The 21,822-nt window shown below is 35.7% G+C and overlaps 1 protein-coding gene across 2 annotated transcripts in view; it reads left to right on the forward strand.

Annotated features, from left to right (window-relative positions):
• NCKAP1 (NCK associated protein 1) overlaps positions 1-21,822 on the forward strand; it is a 59,305-nt gene that overhangs the window by 29,382 nt on the left and 8,101 nt on the right. For both annotated transcript variants that reach the window (XM_041487688.1, XM_041487689.1), the window contains exons 13-28: positions 55-187; positions 1,465-1,546; positions 1,931-1,989; positions 2,570-2,715; positions 3,219-3,351; positions 4,990-5,109; positions 5,350-5,489; positions 6,184-6,315; positions 8,700-8,918; positions 9,262-9,392; positions 9,787-9,884; positions 14,117-14,210; positions 14,849-14,931; positions 15,386-15,466; positions 19,132-19,225; positions 20,823-20,939. In XM_041487688.1, the coding sequence (XP_041343622.1) occupies positions 55-187; positions 1,465-1,546; positions 1,931-1,989; positions 2,570-2,715; positions 3,219-3,351; positions 4,990-5,109; positions 5,350-5,489; positions 6,184-6,315; positions 8,700-8,918; positions 9,262-9,392; positions 9,787-9,884; positions 14,117-14,210; positions 14,849-14,931; positions 15,386-15,466; positions 19,132-19,225; positions 20,823-20,939 (1,862 nt within the window). The remainder of the gene's footprint in view (positions 1-54; positions 188-1,464; positions 1,547-1,930; positions 1,990-2,569; positions 2,716-3,218; positions 3,352-4,989; positions 5,110-5,349; positions 5,490-6,183; positions 6,316-8,699; positions 8,919-9,261; positions 9,393-9,786; positions 9,885-14,116; positions 14,211-14,848; positions 14,932-15,385; positions 15,467-19,131; positions 19,226-20,822; positions 20,940-21,822) is intronic.

Genomic DNA, 21,822 nt, shown 5'->3' on the forward strand with positions numbered 1-21,822 from the left:
TTGTTTTAATATTTTGAGTGACATCTCTAAGCTTTTCCTTGTGTTTTTGTCTAGGCACATAGCTGAGCTGATATTCTACATGGAGGAGCTCAGGGCACATGTGCGGAAATACGGACCAGTGATGCAGAGATATTATGTACAGTATCTCTCTGGCTTTGATGCTGTGGTCTTAAATGAGCTGGTGCAGGTATGGCAGCATCATGGTTCTGCTTTCTCAAATGCAAATTTTAACAGGGCTTTTTGTCCACAATGACATCATAAAATGCATCCCAGTTTGTGGATTTTGATGAGCTTCACAGAGTAAAACAAATTAACTTACTGTTTAATTCTGGGATTTAGAGTTTTACTTGTGGCTTTTGTATAGAATCACAGAATATCCAGAGCTGGAAGGGACCCATAAAGCTCATCCAAGTTCAACTCCTGGCCCTGCACAGGACACCCTAACAATCCCACCGTGTGCCTGAGAGTGTTGTCCAAATGTTCCTTGAGCTCTGGCAACCTTAGGGCTGTGACCCAAGCCCTGGGGATCCTGCTCAGTGCCCAACCACTCTCTGAGGGAGGAACCTTTTCCTAATATTTTCCTTTTCCTAATGTCCAACCTAACCATCCCCTGACACAGTTTCTGACCATTACAAGTGGTATGAATCTATATACTTCAGTATTCATATATGAATATTATGAAGCACTGTTATGTTTAGAGACTGTGAAACTGGTACTGTCACTGAAGGAGTGTAGAAAGCTTTTCTTATTTAGCCCAACCAAGAAAGGATAAACTTTCTGAAGTGCTTTGGTTTTTATTCCCTGGTGACCCCACTAGATGGAGCCCAAGCTGAAATGAGGGGAAAAATGGGCTTGAATTTTAGTTGTCATTAATTTATAACAGCTGTCAAGCATCAGATTAGACAAGTGATTGAGTGGTAATTTGGATTTTTTCAGCCTTTAGGTTTCAATGTCACTTATTGCTGGAATTATGAGAAACTTCTGCATTGCATTACTTACAGAAGTGTGGTCATATGGCTAAAACTAAAAAGATTTATGTTGCATTTTGTAAAATTTGAATAATTAGTAAAATAAATTTGAATTTTTAATAAAAAAACTTTGAGAGAGGGGCTTTTTGGAGGTAAAGTGATGCTGATGTGGGCTCCATTATATCCTGCCATAGCCAGGTTTTCTTTGCAGACAGGACAGAAAACGTAGTATTGCTACATTTGCTAACAGATGTTCCCATTTTGAGCTGATACTGGTTTGGAAGCAATCTTTTCTAGGTATTTGTCATCAGCCAATTAATTAAAAAGTGAAAACTATTAAATAGCACTATTTGAAAAATTCCATCGATTAAGTTACCTCTTGTAGGTTTTTGAACATTTCAGAGTGTAGCTGATAAATGGGGCATGGATATTGATATTGTTTCATAAACCAAGTTTAAAGTAATAACAATAATAATAGCAACAACCTTTCTTTTAGAATCTTTCCGTGTGCCCAGAGGATGAATCAATCATCATGTCCTCTTTTGTAAACACAATGACTTCACTAAGTGTGAAACAAGGTGAGTTTAAATGATCTTGAAAAATTGGTAACAGACTGCCAGATTCCTCTGAAAAGTTTCTTGTAATTAGTAGAAGGTGATAAACTGCATTTGTTCCCTTGTTTCTCTTTCATTTTTGTATCTGCTTCTTGTGGTGTGTCCATTTTCCAAAGGATGCTATTGGGTAGTAATCCTGCCTTTTAATATAGAAAACATACTGCACATATTTTCATCTAGATATTTTAATTCCTTTTAATGCAACTGTACTGAATCAAAATTCTCGGGTAAAAACATGAAGTTCATTACCTAAATAATTCTTTAGTACTTTGGGTTTTTTAGAAGAGTATATCTGAATTTGTTACTGTTTTCTAAGGGTATTCTGTTCTATATTTTTCCCTGATGTAGTTGAAGATGGAGAGGTATTTGACTTCAGAGGAATGAGATTAGATTGGTTCAGGTTGCAGGTAAGAATTGGTAAATATGCATGACGTTTCACTAACTTAAAATCAAAATCTTTCATAAATTACTACTGTTCTAGGTTAGTCTCACACTGCAAGTGGGTGACAGGCTATCTAAAAACAACCTACTCTTAAAATCAAACAAATACTTCAACAGATAATTTGCTATGTTTTGATATAACTTTGTCTGCTTTGGGTACTTCTTGCAAATCATCCCTTGGGGTGTTTATAACAGTTCAGAAATAGAATGCGTTGAGGCTGAGCTGTTTGGTGGGTGTGCAGAGTGTGATTCAACGTGTCTACACTGGTGAGGGAGAGATTACAAATTTGTGTTTTGCCAATACATTTGTTCAGCAGTTTATCTGTGAATTAGTGCCATATCCAGTGGTTGTTTAGAGCTTCACTGAAAGGCAGTTTGCTGTTTTTTAAGCTCTAGTGGAAGGAGAAGAATCCCTGCATGGTCTTTAAACACACAGATGTCCTATGCATAGCACAAACAGTATTTAACATTGGTGTTGAGCAATAGCAATGGAATTTGCACAAAAGCAGCTGCAGGTATAACATAAAAATTGTGTTGTCTTTCCAGGCCTACACCAGCGTTTCTAAAGCTTCACTTGGCCTTGCAGACCATAGAGAACTAGGAAAAATGATGAACACAATCATTTTCCACACAAAAATGGTAGATTCTTTGGTGGAGATGTTGGTGGAAACCTCAGATCTTTCTATCTTTTGGTATGCTACTAAAGTGACTGTACAATTTATTTATTGTTTGTTCTGTCCTTGCAAGTGTAATTTTTAAATAGCACACTTTGTAGGAAGATAGGCCAGTGGAAGAATCAATTAGAATTTCTGGTTTCTAGCAGAATTAGTTTGAAAAAGGTATTTAAGAACATCTGTCAAACATGTTCTGACAGTCATTATAATTGATCAGGAATCATTTGCAGATTTTTCCTTTGTACTATTTGGGAAAAAGGGCAAGTTTTTACAGTCCCTATGTGGCAAATGTCAAAATAAAAATATGTTTAATAATAATAATAATGTAAAATAGATGTGCAAATAAAATGCATAAGAACTGAATGCAGAAAACAAACAAAAATGATGAAAGAATGGGGCAGTTTTTGGTATACAAAATGTTTATGGTCACATTTGGTTTGTGGGAAGTAAACATTATTAGCAGCAAAAAATATACGTATAGCATTTAAATGTCTGATTAATAACTGATCAATTCTGTTCAGTTTTTATAGTCGTGCTTTTGAGAAGATGTTTCAGCAGTGTTTGGAGCTTCCCTCTCAATCAAGATACTCAATTGCATTCCCACTGCTTTGCACTCACTTTATGAGCTGTACCCATGAACTGTGCCCTGAAGAGGTAACTTTTAAATTTAGGTTATTTTCATCTCTTATTCAACAAAGAGTGAGCTAGAGGTGAACACTGCAAGAAGGTGTTTGTTATGGCAGTTTAACATTTGAGGGAGGAGAGTGCTAAAAATATAAAAATGGAAGTAAAACAAGTAGATACCTTGTTAGATGACTCTTCATGCATAAATCTCTAAATCCTTTTCTCAACTGAGAAAGGATTTTGATCTTTGCTTTAAAGAGGGATTAGCTAGGGTACAAAAATTAGATGACTTTTCAGGCTTAGATGTAATAAATCCCATATGCCTGTTAAAACTTAGAAGCAGCAGTTTTCCTGTTAAATGATTTATAAACTCATGGTTGGGAGAAGGAAATACCAAGTTGTTGTATGGCTTGTTATGGCTTCTTCAGTGAGGAAAAAAAAAGTGATACACAGTATAATGCAGGCATTTGTTTTGGTCAGAACTGGGTAATAGCAATCTTGTTGGTTAGAGTTAGGATTTAAAAAATACTGTGTTGCTTGAAGAAATGGACTCTTTGTTAAAGGAAGCAGTTAGAATCTGAGGAAATTCTTTCTATTTTTGTTTTAAGGGCATAAATCCTTTAGTATATTTCCTGTATGTTCATTGACTTTGGAATTAGTCTGGGAGTTAACTTGGCCGTTTTTATCTAGTGCTTATGAAAATGTTGTTTTCATTCCTAACAGTGCTCATCAGCAATTAGTTGAATAAGATTTATTGTAATATACACAATATGGGGTTTTCTTATTTAAAAATAAAATTCTTTTCTGCTTAACTTCATTACAATATACATCTATACAGGTATTTTCCTTGTATGCTTTGCTTTAAATAGCAGCCAATGCTATTTATATTAGACAAGCATTAAAAAGTTTCCTGGACAGCTGAACCCTTCAGTACAAGAGACATGTTTGAGAACAATTATAGTAACAGTAAGAAATCAGTAGCCAAAGTCCACTGGACACTAGTTACTGTGCAGCTGCAGCAAGCACATTTTGCCACAGCCAGCAGAACTTGAAATTCAATATCTGAATTGTATGCCTTGGTAGCCATTATCATTTTGGAAAAATAATCTTTGCTGTGCTGTGTACAGTGTGTCTTAGTGTGACTGATAGAAAGTAAACATCAGTGGTGAAAGGAGGATTTCAGCAAGACAGAGACTGTTCTTGTGCAGATCCAGTGAGAAAGGAACAGAATCCAGAAATTAATGCAGCAGGGATTTATTATTGACTTTCTCAGTGATTTGAAGGACACTGCTTTCTCTATAGCTTGAGTTGCATGCTCTTTTCCCCCTAGACTTAGTATTGGCACCTATTAATGAAGAGGACATTCACAGAGACCTTGGAATATTGGACACATTAAAGCAGATTTGGTTCAAAATTAAATGTGAAAACCTACTTCTTCAAACTTTTTTCTGCGTCTTTTTACAAAAAAATATTTTTAATGGTGACTTTGAAAATTTCATGGTTCAAACTGCTTCCAAAAAGAAAAAAAACAGCCAGGAGTCAAGATTGAGGACTAATTAATTTATTATTTCCCATATCCTAGTTATATGATTAGTGAACTGTTCTCTGCAGTGCTGTAGGACTGATGGGAGACTGACAATTCTGCTTCCTTTTCTCCCTTTTTAACAGCGACATCATATTGGGGATCGTAGTCTTTCCTTGTGTAACATGTTCTTGGATGAAATGGCCAAGCAGGCTCGAAACCTTATCACAGACATTTGCACAGAACAATGTACACTGAGTGATCAGGTGAGTATGGTTGTGTCTGTTTTAATTCTCCTTTGAGATTTTCTCCATTCAATTGTCTGGATATTTTCTGTTCACTTTTTTCTCTGTGTTTTTGGGTAAACTTTCTGTTTAAAACATTGAAGGTGATTTGAGCAAGAATTTTTAATACTAGATTTGTGGCAATGAAATGTGTTATTTGTGTGATGTGCTAAAAAAACCCCGGATTTTAATTTGGAGGGGCTTTTTCTTTTTGTTTACTAGTTGTTGCCAAAACATTGTGCCAAAACCATCAGTCAAGCAGTGAACAAGAAGTCAAAAAAACAGACTGGAAAGAAAGGAGAACCTGAAAGGGAGAAACCAGGAGTAGAAAGCATGAGGAAAAACAGATTGGTTGTGACAAAGTAAGCTGCTTCTTCTGTTCTTTTCACCTTGAATCCAAAGTCAAAATGTGTTTCACACATTTCAATATGTTTTACATATTGAATGCTTCTTGCTTAATTTGTTTGAATAAATTTAATTGGCTGTAAGTTTGACAGCTTTGCAGTTTGTGATGCTTCTGTGGCTTGTATAGAGACTGAATTTTGTTGCATAAGTAATAGGAATGTTTATCACTTGAATTTATCTCTTGGCTGTTTCCTTTCCTGAGCAGAAAGAATCCCTGTGCTGTAGCTAGGCTTCCTGAATAGTCATACTAACTGTGGGCATGTGAGTCCAAGGAGTGGGTGGCATCTTTGATTCTACCTTGCTTTAGCACTCTTAACTACAGGCTTGACAGGAAGTTCTTGTTGTCTTCTAGATCACTTAAACATCTATTTTTTTTTTGGAGGGGGATAAAAAAAAAATAAATCTATATATAGATTAAAAAATATCTCACATCACTGTATGCAATGCAGGTCAGTATGCAGTTGTAGGATGTGGTCTTGGCCAAAATATTTGTTTTTAAATATGCTAGGAAAGTGTCTCAAAGCAGAACGTGATAATGAAGAGTTAGACCTGTACTTGCTTTTGAAGCATTATCCATTCTGTATGTGCCTTCCATGATAATATACACTTCTGTTACATTAAATATTTTTCTAATTTCTGTCTGTTTCAAAGCCTGGACAAACTGCATACTGCACTTTCTGAGCTCTGCTTCTCAATCAATTACGTACCAAACATGGTCGTTTGGGAGCACACGTTTACTCCAAGAGAATATTTGACATCTCACCTGGAAATCCGCTTTACCAAGTAAGAAATATTATAGAGTTAGAGGCATTCATACACAAGATAAACCTTTGCTAGTTTATGTTGGAAATACTGTGTACTTACTACATTAAACTAGGTTTTAAAGGTGGAACCAGGAGTAGAGTCCCAGCTGAATGGTTATTAAGTTTCATGTGTAGAGATACACAATAGTTCCTGTTTTAAAATATAATATGTTGAAATCCATATAATCTATTTAACAGTCAGATCCTGTGTTCCCAATCCTGTGTATTTTGTAGGAGCTGGTGATGGCTGTTTTTAGGCATGTATGAAGACATGTATTCCCACCATTTTTTTTGCACAGTGCTGGAGTGTTTTTGAGTATTTGAGTCCACTGCCTTGCTGAAAGGAAGTTTAAAAATCAGAAGTCAATATCTAACAAAGCCAGCTGAGAATATGTGCAGTAAAGTAATGTATTACTTTATTATGATTAATATGCAGAAAGTAATATATTACTTTTTTATATAATGAAGTGTTGATGTTTGATATTCCTGTCTGTCCTTACCTTGATCTTCCCATAATTTTTTACAGAAATAGGCAAATGGCAAGTTCTGGAGAGGACTTCATGTTAAACCAGCCAGCTATCCTACTTTTTATACCAAAGATTACTGGTTATATATTTCAAGCAGAATATAAGGCTTAATCAGTTTAATCATTAAGACATAATATTAGGTCACTGGAGCATTCCATCAGTCAGATAAGGTGGCATAAAAATGAAGATAACTTCATAATGTTTTAAGAAGTCAGCTCTTCAAGTTCATGAACTTTAAACCAGTGTTGGTCACTTGTGCTTATTCTTTTGATTTGGGGGAGGTCAGCTTGTGGCTGGGGCTGAAGCAACAGGAACATTACTTTCAGAGACTACTTTCCTTTTTTTTGCTTCATGAAAGAAATGAAACTTGTTAGCAGAGCAGAACAGATATGCAATTTATAATTATTTTTCAGACCTTCAAGTGGCATTTCTTTCAGAGGCTTTCAGTGTTCCTTAAAAGACAGTGTTAGTGTCTCACTGTTAGGGTTTGTTTGCTGTTCTAAGCTCCTCTGTGTTGTGTGTAATTGGACTGGAGCTTATTATGCCACTTCATCTTGTTATTTTATCAATTTTGAATTTATTTTAAAATAAGAGACTGCCTCAGAAACAAACTGTTGAAAATACTTACGTATGTCCAAGCAACAACAAAAAAGTTACTCTAAATAGTGTGATGTTCTCCTCCAGAGTAACTCATCCTGTTTACCTGTGGTGAAGGTCGTGATCTACCGATTTCTTTTTTTAATTGCTATTCTGTCTTTGAAAAGTACATATTACTTAAAAGCTTAGCTCTTAAAAGTCTGAGACCATTATAAACTTAAAATAAATACTGCAACAAGTATTTGTTTACTAAGACTGCATTTAAGGATCCCCTGACACACTTTTTTGAGGACCTGATTCCAGCGACATACTGGGTATGGTCCATGTGCGTGTATGTTAAAATGCAATATACAGTCCTTTGTTCAGTTCTGCTCTACCTTGGAAGCTGGCCTGTGACCATCTGTTATTAGAAGCCTGGTTTTGTTTATAGTGAGAATTTGAGCAAATTAAAATATCTCCTGCCATTTCTTGGTTCCTTGATTAAAGATAGAAATCACTGTGTTAGCTGAAGGGAGATGTATTTTTCATAATAGGATTTCTGTTTATTTACTTTACATGTGTATTTGATGTATTTTTCAATTCACACTATACTATAGCTATGTGTTTTTTAAAAAAGATATTTCAAACTATAACAGCAGCTTTGGTCAACTAATTTTTTGTGATAATATGCTTTGAACACTTCATGATTGCTCTTGCATTTTCCAGAAGTTCTGCATTTTAAAAGACTTCAACAAAATTAATTTATTTGCTGAAATAGTTGTTACATAAGCCTTGCACAGTGTGGGTTGCTCATATACCTGTGGGGGAGAAAAAACTTTATTTAAAAAGTGCTTGGTGAGTATTCTTAGTCTCATGAAATTTTTACTGGAACCACAGATACGGTTGTCTTTGGAATCCAAAATTTGGAATCCAAAATGGTTTTTAAAAGTGCTGGTGTAGCATGTGCATTGGTCAGAGTTTTATACTTGAGGATTTGAGAAGTTTTCAAGTAAAGTGAATATTTTCCATGCTTGAAATGTTTCAGACCAGGTTGGATGGAGCTCTTGGGCAGTCTGGTCTGTTGAAGGTGTCCCTGCCCATGGCAGCAGAGGTCAAACTAGCTGGTCTTTAGGGTCCCTTCCAACCCAGGCCATTCTATGATTCTGTGAAAATCTGTGGCTATAAAATCATCTTTATAACTGCATCTTTGTTGAATTTTACTAAGAAATGAGTTTGTTTCCTACCCTTTTGTTTCCAAAAGGTCAATTGTTGGAATGACTATGTATAATCAAGCAACACAAGAGATTGCAAAGCCTTCAGAGCTGTTGACCAGTGTAAGAGCCTATATGACAGTCCTGCAGTCAATAGAGAATTATGTACAGATTGACATCACACGAGTGTTTAACAATGTTCTGCTTCAGCAAACCCAGCATTTAGACAGTCATGGTGAGCCAACCATCACCAGTCTGTACACAAATTGGTAAGTATTTTATGTTGTTAGAAGTTTTTTAGAGATTTTTATTGTTGCTGTTGTTTAATGAAAAACCTAGAATTGGAGAAGTGGAGTTATTTTAGATACTTCTAACATCGTATGTTTACTTCTCTCTGTACCTGTTAAAAGCAGCTTGAAATTTGCCTGTTGGCAAATTTAGACTTTTTATAGGGATGAGACATAGAGTAAAATGCAGGCATTAGTTGAACTATGAAAACAAAGCTTCGGTGTATGGGCTTTGCTGTCCCTTGTCACACAGCTGTACTTCACCTGCATAGAGTGCCCATGAAGATGTGCCTTTTCACCTAAAACATTTCCCCTTTCTGATAAGGTATTTGGAGACTTTGCTACGGCAAGTCAGCAATGGTCACATAGCCTATTTCCCAGCTATGAAGGCATTCGTGAATCTGCCTACAGAAAATGAATTGACATTTAATGCTGAGGAGTACTCTGATATATCAGGTAAACTTTGATGCTTCTACTCAATATTTGTGAAGGACACTAATTGTATTGCTTGAGTAATTGGAATAACAGCAACTCTCAGAGCAGCTGTTACTGAAATAACAGCTAACTCTTACAGTTAACAGTTGTTAGCCTTCAGTGTTTTAAGGACATTTTATTCTTGTCTTACTTTTCCTATTTTTGGTCAAAGTAGCATTGCATTTAAGCTAAAGAGATGGGTATATTATGTGTTGGTGACTACTGCTTCAGTTTACTACCATACAAATTCTTGTCTTTAAAATTATACTCTGGGGTAAAATATTTTTGCACTTAAAGCACCATGCTAGATACATGATGTGCTGCAAATAAATGAAGATGAAATATTGGGAGTATAAGAGTTTCTTTTATTTCTCAGAAATGAGAGCCCTTTCTGAACTTCTGGGACCATATGGCATGAAGTTCTTGAGTGAAAGTCTGATGTGGCACATCTCTTCACAGGTTGCTGAGCTTAAGGTAACTTTGGAAACTGGTGGGTGGGAAGGCAGTAGTTTTCTGGTTAAACTTCCTTTAGGATATTTAATACCTCTGTTTCTGCATGCCATCTTTTTAAAATGACTGCATCAAACAAACCAATAAAGCTGTGAGTTTTACTCTTTTGTAGTAAGTTTGCATAGGCAATATATGTGTATCCCACACTCTTCAACAGTTGAATGTGCAGGACTTTATGCAGACTGTTTGTTTCCGTGTTAGATACTCTAAGTTAGAAGTCAGCTCTCTTTTGCCATCAGTGGGAAGAGAAATGTTTTTGAAGATCTCCAGGTGTTTGTGGAGCCCTTACCCAAGACTGTTGACTCTCCAAACATTGCAGGAAAATCTCAAATCTGTCTTAGTAATCTATAAGGGCTTATTTCTCAATGATGTCTATATGCATCTATTATTTAGTTCACATGGGTGAAAGACTTTAGGTCCTTTTTTCTTTGTTAGTTTTCCTCGTTTTTGCATATGTCTTTCCCTCTGCCTCAGCAGTAACCATTTATTATAAATATCTGTGTTCTGATAAGTAAACCTCACATCTACTGCACTACAAGTAATGAAGTTGATGCAGTGAAAAAAATTGAAAATGGGGGCATGTCAATGAAGTTCGTTTTATGTATATTCAAAACAGCAAACAGTGACAGGGGAACCACTTGGTACTTGTGTAACTCCTTCTGGAAAGAAGTTTTAATAAATACTACTTTCTCTGGATAGTCATACTATTAAAATGTCACTAATTGTCCTACATATTCTTTGTTGTGACTTGTTTTTTTACTGTAATTTCCAGATTTAATTCTAAGATGTTATTACATATCATAATTTTCAGTTTATTTAATTACTGATTAAACGAAGGGATTTTTGTAACTATTCATGCATGCTGTATTTCTGAAAAAGTACATGAATACCTAAGAGATGTAAGGAACGTCCTTTCTTTCTTCAATAACAATTTATTATTAGCATACCAGACCTTGAGAATTGTGTGGTTTTAATATATCCTGTGTTGCACTTTCAAGGATCTTGGTTTTTTTGTAAACACCTTAGTTGCAGTGCTGCTGAAAGGCTGAGATGTATGATGAAAAGGTGTGAAGCCTTTTATTCACTGTCACAGTTAAGGAAGAGGGGCTGCTTATGCTTTCCAAGCAGGCCTAAGAGCATGCAGCACCCCTGACCTGAGTGCCCAGCCTGCCAGGGTAATTCATTCCTTATGCCCATCCCTTATTCCAATTTTTGAGTTAGAGCATGAGGCTTTCCAGGTGAGAATGGTGGGGTTTAACTCCTCACTATGCACAAAGTGACATCTGTCACGTTCAAGTGAAGTACAAAGGCCTTTATCAAGTGTTTGTTGCTGTACTATTTGTTCACTTACTCAGGAGTCATCATATTTCCTCAAAATCAGCACAATTTGTGTTGTAGGTGTGTGTATTTTTTAAAAAGCAGCTTTGAATTGTGTCTGAAATCTGTTGTTTTCTGATACTGCTGAGGGTAAGCAGAGCATGATGTAAATCCATGTGTGCATGACCACATTTTTGGTGGAAAAAACAAAGTAATAAAATGTTCATCTCTTTGGCTGAGATAGTTGGCTTAGCAAGAGAGCCCTGAGAAGCATCTGTGTTTGGGGGAAGAAAGCAACAAGAGGAGAAAATGGGAATTTATTAGAAGTAGAGTTCAACATGCTTGCTTTGCTTCCTGCAAAGTGGGACCAGGTGTCAGTTTTATATCTGAAGTTTAAGACTGGGACAAGAAGGGAAAGATTGCCTCATTTAAGCCACTATTTGAACTACATTCCAGCCTCCTCCTTTTAAATCTTAAATTAATGTGCTGATTATTCTTTGTGAAGCTGAAAACTTGACTGAGTAACAATGTGCTATTACCTTCAGTCTTGCGTTCTGGAGAGCTTTGAGGGATTGAAAGTAAAATGCCAAGTTTTGATACATTGGATGGTTTAAAATTGCCCATCTTGATTTCAGCACAGAGCACTCTTGCTTTGGCTTTCAGCATAAAAGTGTGTCACATCCATGCACATGTGCACTCTACTCATAGTAATTGCACAGTTTGAGTTGGAAGTGTTGCCTACAATCAAAAGAGAAAAAAACCCTTGCAAAAGTGTTAAAATAGGAAAGTAAAAAGCAGACCTTTATTGGAAGCCCCCTGGTGTCCCAGTGGTGATGGGATCACCACTGGATTTCTACAGTTTGATAAGGTTAATTAATTAGGATATCTAACAGGTAAATCCAGTAGGAGCTTGGGTTGTCCCAGTAACCCACCTCTGGGTCAGCCCCTTGGAGTTGGTCCAAGGGCTTCTTTGCCCCACTTCTTGTTATGACTTCTCAGATTCTGGTTGGAAAAACAAAAATGTTCATCTTGTAGGCCCTCTTCCTGACAATAAACAGTATTTTCAGGAATGTATTACATGTTAGCTTTTTGTTCTAAAATCTAGGGGAAAGGGGTAAAGTACTGGATATACAACCATGCATTAGCAATCTACAAAGCTACAAATGTATGAAAAATGTGTAAAAAGCTTAGGCATCAGAAGGGAAGGGACCTCTACGAAATGCAGCAAACTAACCAAGAATCTTCTAGCTTATTTCTTTCCTTGCTTTTGATTGAAAATAAGAAAGTAGGGAGAGTGGGTGGATTATGGATAGACTCGAGCTTGTTGGGAACAGCATGATCATGATACAGTGCAGTTGTTGGACAGATCTGCTTTGCACAGGCTGCTTACTACCAAGTGGGAGTAAACACAGACCACCATTTATTTCATAGCAGCATTATAGATTGTGTTGTTTTTATTCTCCTCCTGTGGTCACAGGAATATTTACTCTAAAATTTCATCTGCCTGCTTGCCAGGTGCTGTGGTTTTTTGCCCTGTTCTCAATGTGAGTTGAAATGAAGTAAAATAAAACTATTAAAGCAGCTAGCAAAACTATCAAAGGTTAGATCTTTGTGAATCCTTAGTAGTAGGTTCCTGCAGGTATACCTCTTAGATTTTTATAAAATATTTAATTGTGTTCCAAACTTAGTGGCCTATATGTTTGATGAATATTAATTTTTCCTGCTGCCTCCTCTGGAAATTAAGATGGATTGGAATGCACCTACTTGAAAAATAAAACTATTAATAATCACTTTGGAAGACCACCCCCAATTCAGAATATCTTTGTTTCTTCCTTTGTCCTTCAGGGTTTTTTTTTACGTTGTCTTCATTTAGTATACAAAACATTAATTGAAGTGTTCTTTAAACAGAAGGAAAACCATTTCAATGTTTAACAGAACACAAGAGATGTGCATTTTCTTAGCTGTTCATTGTCCTCTATAGAAGTAGACAGAATAACTTTTCCCTTTCTGAAGTAGGGTACTTAGCATTGAGACTGCAAAAATTTTTTTTTTAAGAATAAACTATCTATTTTTTGCCTGAAGATAGTTTAAAAACGCAGCTTGGCACAGCCTAAGTTCCTCAGCTAGCAGGAAATTTGGATCTGACATTTTAGAGATGTGATTATGCAATCTAAGTTAAATTTTAATCTGATAAATATTTGGAGAATGATTTCAGGAAAGTTATTACATGTACTCTAATCTTACAAGTTGCATATATGAGAGCTGTTAAAAATTAGAAACAGACACATTTTCTTTTGGCCAAACTGAAATGAAAACTACTGCACTTCAGTTTAACTGTTTCAGGCTAAAGTGTTGGGACTTGGAGATATGTCTTTGCTTTTTCATATTCTAGTGGAAGAAAATTTCAAGTAAACTGCACCAAAGTTTCACAATCTCACTTCTACTCTTGATTACATTTTTTAGTTTTACCAACATTAAATTTCAGCATAATTAGTGAAAGCAATCCCAAAGAATTGATTACTTTGTGAATTGATTTTTTTATTCTAATATATATACTTCTAAAAAGCTGAGCGGCATAAGGTCCTATTATCTGATTTTTACAGAGTTAAATTCCTTTAAGATGTGGTATACATTGCTCAATGCAAAAATCATGTTCTAAGGGCTGTCTAATACTCTGCTTTTTGATTCAGGGCTTGCTTTTGTGTATAGTAATGACTAAAGATAATATTGATACTGGAGTCCCATTAAGAACACAGTGGATATATCTGTGTTCCCTGGGGTTAGTCGCTTTTCTGTCAAGTTGAAATGTCCCAAATCAGGCATTTTTCCAGTTAACATGCTGAAATCTATAGCTGACATGAATCCTTGCTTCTTTATAGAAACTTGTGGTGGAGAATGTTGAAGTTCTAACACAAATGAGGACCAGCTTTGACAAGCCAGACCAGATGGCAGCACTCTTTAAAAGATTATCATGTGAGTATCTAACAAGATCCTAATAAGATACAGTTATTTTCTATATTTATCTTTGTAAAGAAAATGGGAAAATTAATTTCTCTGAATTGAATATCCGTAAGCAGCAAAATGTACGTGAGCTCATATAAACTGATGGCTCATTTCAAACATTTCCAGTCTTCTCCTGTACAAAGTGAGATTTCAATGTTATTTAATGCACAGGCACTATATTAGTGATGAGTTTTGAGCATCATTTCAGGGATGATAATACCTAGCAGCAGTAATGTGGAAGCCTGGTACATAGCTTTAGAATGTGAAACAAAAAATAATTACAATAAAGAGACATTTTTGTTCTCAAAAGGAAAAAAGAAAGAAAAGAAAAAGAAAGAAAGCACAGAATCAGTGCTAGCATCCAAGACTGCCAGCTGTGTATACTAGGTTTCATTCCAGGAAGTGGTAAATGTGATAGTCTTCTACTGAAAATCCCATTGTGGATTCAGCTATAAAAACCTACTTTAGCACTGGTTATTTTGGCTCTTTTAAGGAATGGCTTTTTCTCAGTACCTTGTTGTTTTCAATATTTTGTTAAATATTTTGTTTCTCCTATTGAAGAATTCAGCTTGTAAACTTCATCACTTTGTCCATTGTTCTCTTTTCAGCTGTTGACAGTGTTTTGAAGAGAATGACAATTATTGGTGTTATCTTGTCTTTTCGGTCATTGGCACAGGAAGCACTTAGAGATGTAAGAAACAACTGAATATTTTCTGAATAATTTTCTTTGTATTTTACTTAATGGAATGTTAGGATATTTGAAGCTTAACTGTTCAGGAATGCCACCTCTTAAAAGATTGATGACGTGGGTAAAATGGCAATACTCAGTTGTAACTGAACTTCAAATTGCAGCTTGGGGTGAGGCAATCTCTTCTTTGAGTACTGTTTAGAAACTGTTATATTAAAGCATCAGATTTAGTTTAGATCATGTTTTCTGTGTTTACTTATTTTAAAGGCTTTTATTTCTCTTCTTTATTGCAAACATTTATTAGGCTTTAATGTGTTAAATCTATAAACAAATACAAATGTGTAAAATAAAAACCCATTAAAAAAGAAAGTAAGCCAAGTAAAATAATGGTACTGTCTAACAGATAATTAACATGGGAAGCAATTTTTCTCATTTTGTACATATTTGTGTCTCTTAGGTCTTATCCTACCACATTCCTTTCCTTGTAAGTTCCATTGAGGACTTCAAAGACCACATTCCAAGAGAGACTGACATGAAGGTAATGTTTGGCTGAAAGGGTGGTAGAGTAGTTTTGGAATTTACTGAAAATATGTAAGTGACAAGACTTTCATGTTTAGTGTTGAACATCCAGACACAAAAAAAACCACAAAGAACACCCTTTTTCTATTTTTTTTTTTTGTAAGAATTTAGTAAATGAGGATCTGCAGCCTCTTAATGTTCTGGGGAAAAAATCACAACCAATTGATAGAATAAGCACAAACCTCCATTTGCCTGTAATCACATTTGAGAACTTTGATAGACTTAAGAACAAAATTTATCAAGTGTTAAAACATGACAAGAGGAAGAATGCTGAGCTGCTTCACACTGAGCAGTACAACTGGTAAAACAAAATATTTCAAGAACTCTTCATATGTGGTTGGAGCTCTGTGCATATAATAGTGACAAGTCTGGTTTTTACCTTAAATTGAAATTTTTTGTGAACTGACTGTAGGAAATGCTTGAGAAAAAAAAGTTAGCAGCTTAGATAAGGTACCTTTCTCCTGAATGAGAGTATGTTTCCATCCAAAAACCCTTGTTGGCACATCACATGGCTTCTGGACATGTATGCACAGTAGCTGAAGTCTAGATTTTTAATTTCTTATTGCAGCTTGGAAGGATTTCAGCTGCTTAATGGTATTGCAGCAGTTTGGTTTGCAGAGAATGTGCACTGGGATATACAATGTACATCTCTTTTACTTTTCCAGAAACAACTTTTAGAAATCTGCTCTCAAGCAAAGTATGGTTTTTGAGGGCCAGAATATGTTGTTATCCCTGAACTTGAAATTCACATTTTGCTGTTAACTCTTGAGGAAAGTAACTAAGTTCTCTGTGTATGAAAATTCATTAAGTTCAGAGTCCATCATTGTGAGCTTCATGATTTCAGCAGACACAGTTGAGTAGTTATATTCTGGCTAATTTTCAGTTAAAATCACTGACATTTTACATGTATGCTAGTTCATTCCAAAATATAATCACATGCTGTTTGAAACTTGCAATGCTGATAAACCAGCCATGAATGTCTGATGTCCCAGAAAACACTGAAATTCATAGATCAACAGAGGAATTCTGTGGAAATGCTAATTTCACATGTACAAGCTCGTGATAAAAAACTGTGTCAAAATGATGCAAGTTGCCTTTGCACTTATCAAGAAAAGCCCTTCTAAAATTCCCACTAAAATGTAGTTGTGGAGAAAATTGTTGATCATCAGAGCATCATGTTCAATACGTGATTGATCTTGAGGAATCTGCATCCAGAAGAGATGAGATGGGAAGTTCACTGCTTACTTTGCTTGATTTTTTCAGAAAGTATCTTACACTCTCTAGTATCAAAGAAGTGCTGAAAAGTAAGGTGGGACAAAGCTTACAACAGTAATCATTCAAGACAGTATTTTACCATTAATGTTTTTGAGGTGATGATAACAGATCATTTGAAACAGTTTAGTGGATCTCCAAAGACATCACTGAATTCCTTAGTACCAGCAGATACAAGAGAGTGTAGTGATTGCTGCTTCTTTTCTGGAAATTATATATATATATATATATATATATATATATATATATATGTACAGTCACTGGAATCATTTAATGGAAAAAAAAAAGCTATCAACTGCAAAAAAAATCCCTGCTGAGGGCTGCTGTCTGGCTCTTGCCACATAGCACTACCTAGTTGCCTTCTGCTTCACATAATATTTGGCTGTTGGCCTTCTTTGTCTCTGCTGTAGTTCTCCTGGAATTCTTAAATATACCTATTTTGTGTGTTGGTGTTTTTTTTAGTTGTAAATGTCTGAAATAAATTCTAACCACTGTGGATGTGCTGCACTGTGCTGGTGTTCACATGATACCAGCCACAGATGCTATGTAGACTTGTTGGAGAGTTCATGGCTTGTCTGGATAATGTTGGAGGACTGTGCATGGAGAAGCCAGACCTGGGTAATCTTGTCCATAGTGCCTGTTGTGAATACTGGAAACTCTTGATATGTACTCCCCAACAACTCTGCCAGAGCTTGGTCTTGGAAACATCTTATTGGAGGAGCCAGGAATGTTCTGTGAGCCTGCTAATAATTAAACCCAGGGGACAATTAGCAGCTTACTGTCTGAGCTTTTTCCTTGCCCTGTCACACACAGCTGAGCAACTGTAGGTAACAAAGTCTTCTTTTGGGACAATAAGGCAAACTTTTTTTTCTGAAAGGCATATTAAGAGACAGATCTTTACAAGGTTTTGTACAGTGGATTGAAACAGTTACGCTATTGGGCATATTTTAGGACATAATAACATAGTAATTTCCTGTGTACTGAATTTACCAACCAAAGTATAAATAGTTTTAAAGCTGTAGATGAAATTTATACTTGTTATGAAGTGTTATTTTATTTTACTATTCCCAAAACATATGATTTGGTGTGACTGTCAAAATGGGGATCTCTTCTCCTTTGATTTGGATATTTTTAATACTAAATTCTTGAGGTGTCTATACAGGCCTTTAGAAACAGGCTTACATTTGTTCCACTGTGCATGTGGTGACAGGACATGGGGGAATGGCTTTAAGATAACAGAGAGTGGGTTAAGATTAGATATTAGGAAAAAATTCTTGACTGTTAGTGTGGGGAGGCCCTGGCACAGGTTGCCCAGAGAAGCTGTGCCTGCCCCATGCCTGAAGTGTTCAAGGCAAGGATAAACAGGGCTTGGAGCAACCTGGGCTAAAGGAGCAGGTATGGGCTTTAAGGCCCCTTCTAATGCTAACCATTCTGGGATTCTATGATTCTTTTGAGCCTGGACTGTGCAAACAGCACTGTTTGCTTTTCATACCAAAGCTTGCCCTCAGGGAGCAGGCTGGAGCAATAAGGACAGTCTGCACAATATTCACTGCATGGAGCTGCCCAGCTGTACAGGAGAATTTATGGGAAAAGTGTGAAACTTGCCAAATACTAATGGCAGTAAGACATTGCTAATATTCCCTGCATTCATTTGTATTTGGTGTAGACCTGCTTTTGCAGAGTGACATCTGAACTATGGTTTTAGAAACTTAGTTGAAATAGTAAATGGAAAGAGAAAACAACAATGTTGAGTGCTTGTTAATGGTAACAAAAGAGACATCCTGGGATGGACTGGGAAATGGAATACATTTCAAAATGTTCTTAGTTCCTGCAAGTGCTGTGGCCACTTAGAGTCTAATTTTTCGTGCCTGGAGTCAATGAACACTGAATCTGTGTAACATTTGCATCTTCTAAGATTTCTCCATTAGTCTATTTCACCAGATTGTGACTTTTGGGTTTTTTTTTTTTTTTTTTTTTTTTTTTTTAATGCTGTTTTTGTAGATGTTAGCTGATACTTTAGATTTGGTAGAGAAAATATGTCAGTTTCTTTTGAACATTAAATAAAGATGTAGAAATAGCTAATTGCAAGTCAGGGTGTTGCTTTGGAGATAATGTGGGAAAGTGTATGAGTTTTGTTTGGCTTGACACAACAAAATTACCATCTGGTGCATGAAGTACAGACAGAGCTGCTCTGTGGAGGTTAGAAACAAACAAAATCTACAGTCTCTGTCTAACATTTGCCAAATCTCTGAAATTCTTTAGTGCCTCAAACTTGTTTTAAGCATGACAGCAAAACCTGCTTCATCATCTTGACATGAAAGCATTCAGTGTTGTCTTTCTTCTGGTCCTCAGGTGGCAATGAATGTATATGAACTGTCATCAGCTGCTGGATTGCCTTGTGAGATTGATCCTGCCTTGGTAGTAGCACTGTCTTCCCAAAAATCAGGTGAGAAGTTCCAGCTTCAAAAATATAAATGTTAAAAAGAGAAAAGAAGTGTTTAACGTGCTGGGAGGAACCTCCTTTGTATTCCTTCAATAAACTTCATAAAATGGCCTTACTTGTGCCTGTTTATGGGTGTTAGCTTGAGAATCTTTTCAAATATGCATGAATGGATGTGCTGACCTAGAAGAGGATAACAGGTAGATGTAGAAGGAATTTAATGGTGAGCACTGCTGTAATTTAACAACAATGACCATAAGAGTGTCTCGTGAACAACTCCATCAGTTCTGTTGCACAGATGTGGGACAAATCTGTCAGCTAAGTAAGCATTAGGAGCTGAATGCAGCTTGCGAATTTCACAGTATTTTGTTGCCAGTGTGTCCTACAAATGTTAACATGAAGTTTACAAGAGAAAACAGTAAAATAAACATGTTAAACAGTAAAATAAAATAAACATGTTAGAGAATTAACATGTATCATGCTTCCTCTTTGTTGCTTTAAGGCACTGCTGTCTAAGCTTTTCAGATTTGTTTACTCTGGCATTTTCAAAGCCATGAATTAAGACTCCTAAGTGTTTTTTGATGGTCTTTAGCTTTTTTTCCTATCTTCCTTACTGAGCATTTCATTACCTTTTTTTCTCCCTGTATGTTTTAGATAGTTGATGTTAGAATGAGACCATGAATATTTTAAATGCTACCTAAGTTGTTTCTTCTTCCTTCAATTGTAGTTATGTTATATTTGATTTATTTAAATTCAATATTTGAATTTAAGTCCCAAGCATAATTTTTTTGCACTTAGAAAAATTGCATCCCAAAGTTGTTCTGTCTACATTATATGTATAATATACAGAAGTATATTATTGTTATGTATCTGGTATCTAAAATGCCATTTAAAATAGATTATTTTCATTGTGGTACAGCTATGAATTGTTTAAGCTAGGTCAACAAAGAGAATTTCTGTATTATATATATATATTCTAAATCTATATATATTTCTGTATATTCTCATAATGGTTTATGATCTTGTATTTTGATTGTTACCTTTGGAGTTTGAAATATTTTGCTTTTATTCAGTTTTCGTAGGGATAAATTCTGCATGTCACTAATTGTTGACTTTTCTTAAACTAATCTTAGGCTGATGTGTGATGATGCTGCTACTTTTTAAGCACAAGGTTTTAGTGTGAATTGACATGAGTGCACCATCACCTTCTGCTCTTTTGCCAGAGGGAGATGCAAGAGAAGCTCTTCTCACCTTAGAGCAATAACTGGATTTATACCAGCATGAAAAGATCACTATTCTGCTCATCATATTAAAGGCTTAGTAACTAAATAATGAGAAGTAATAGCATAGCAGTGGCTTCTTTTTGTTCTCCTACATAACAGACTGGACATTTTGCAGCTCTACTCTGTTTCTTTTGGTCTGTTTCTTTTGGCAAGACTGACATTAATACTGCTCATTTGACAATATAAACATTGACTTTGTTGGATTTTGCTTTAAATTTCAATTTAGTCCAAACATTTTACTTTCTAATCTACCTGCAGCTGAAAGGAAATATTTCAAGATTACTTCTTTAATTAAAGAACTTTATTATTTTTGTTTTCAGAAAACATTAGTCCAGAAGAAGAATATAAAATTGCTTGCCTCCTAATGGTCTTTGTGGCTGTCTCCTTGCCCACTTTGGCCAGCAATGTGATGTCTCAGTATAGCCCTGCCATCGAAGGTAATGTAGAGTCAGCTCAATATTTGCTGGGAATGCTCTCTTCACAGTAGTTCTGGTAGTGTCTTGAATACATTCACCTTTAATATTTAATTCTATTTTATAGTGAACAGATTTAAAAAGCAGTTAGCCTTAATTCAGGCAAGTTCTTCTGAAAGTACTTTAAAAAGCATTTACTTAACTCTTGTCTGAAATGACTTTCTATGAAAAATTAGTTTGGTACTTGAAATTTTCAGAACAGTTCAGACACTGCAGGGGGCAATCTTGACCTAATGTGGAAAAATTCTAGCACACATTCTGCATTAATGAGTGTGACACTATTTAATATAATATATTCTAGTAAGTATTAATGTTTTAGTAATCTTTACCTTGGCCTTGGGCCAATCATACAAGGTGTCCTTTCTGTATTTTATGTGCTGTGTTCATATTGCTAAGCATAAAGTTTTGGAAACAGAATCTGGAAGGTGTAAGTGGTGAACAGAATTATTTCCTACACAATAGTTCAACTTTCTTATTAAAAAAAAATAATCTTTACCCCAACAAAATTCTTTGCATGTAATCCACAGTCTTCTTTCTCTTTTTAAGTTGAAGAAAGACAGACAGTACTGTTCAAACACATACAAAAGTCATCTTTTGGCTGTTCACGCTCTTTCCTCTGTAATGTGTAACATGACTCACATAAAAGACCATGTTAACACTGCTTCCATTCACTGGGATGCATGTTTTCTCTAATTAGTTTTGAAACTTGCCTTATTCTTAATTTGCTCAAAATTGTAACTCACAAAGTAAGTGTGAACTGGCTTCTGAATATTTAAAGTACCAGGAATATGCCAAAAATTTTGAAAGCTTTCTGTATCACTGAATGTAGCATGCAAATCATGTTTTT

Source organism: Pyrgilauda ruficollis, unplaced genomic scaffold (assembly GCF_017590135.1).
Source record: "Pyrgilauda ruficollis isolate IOZ18807 unplaced genomic scaffold, ASM1759013v1 scaffold83, whole genome shotgun sequence".
NCBI lineage: Eukaryota > Metazoa > Chordata > Aves > Passeriformes > Passeridae > Pyrgilauda > Pyrgilauda ruficollis.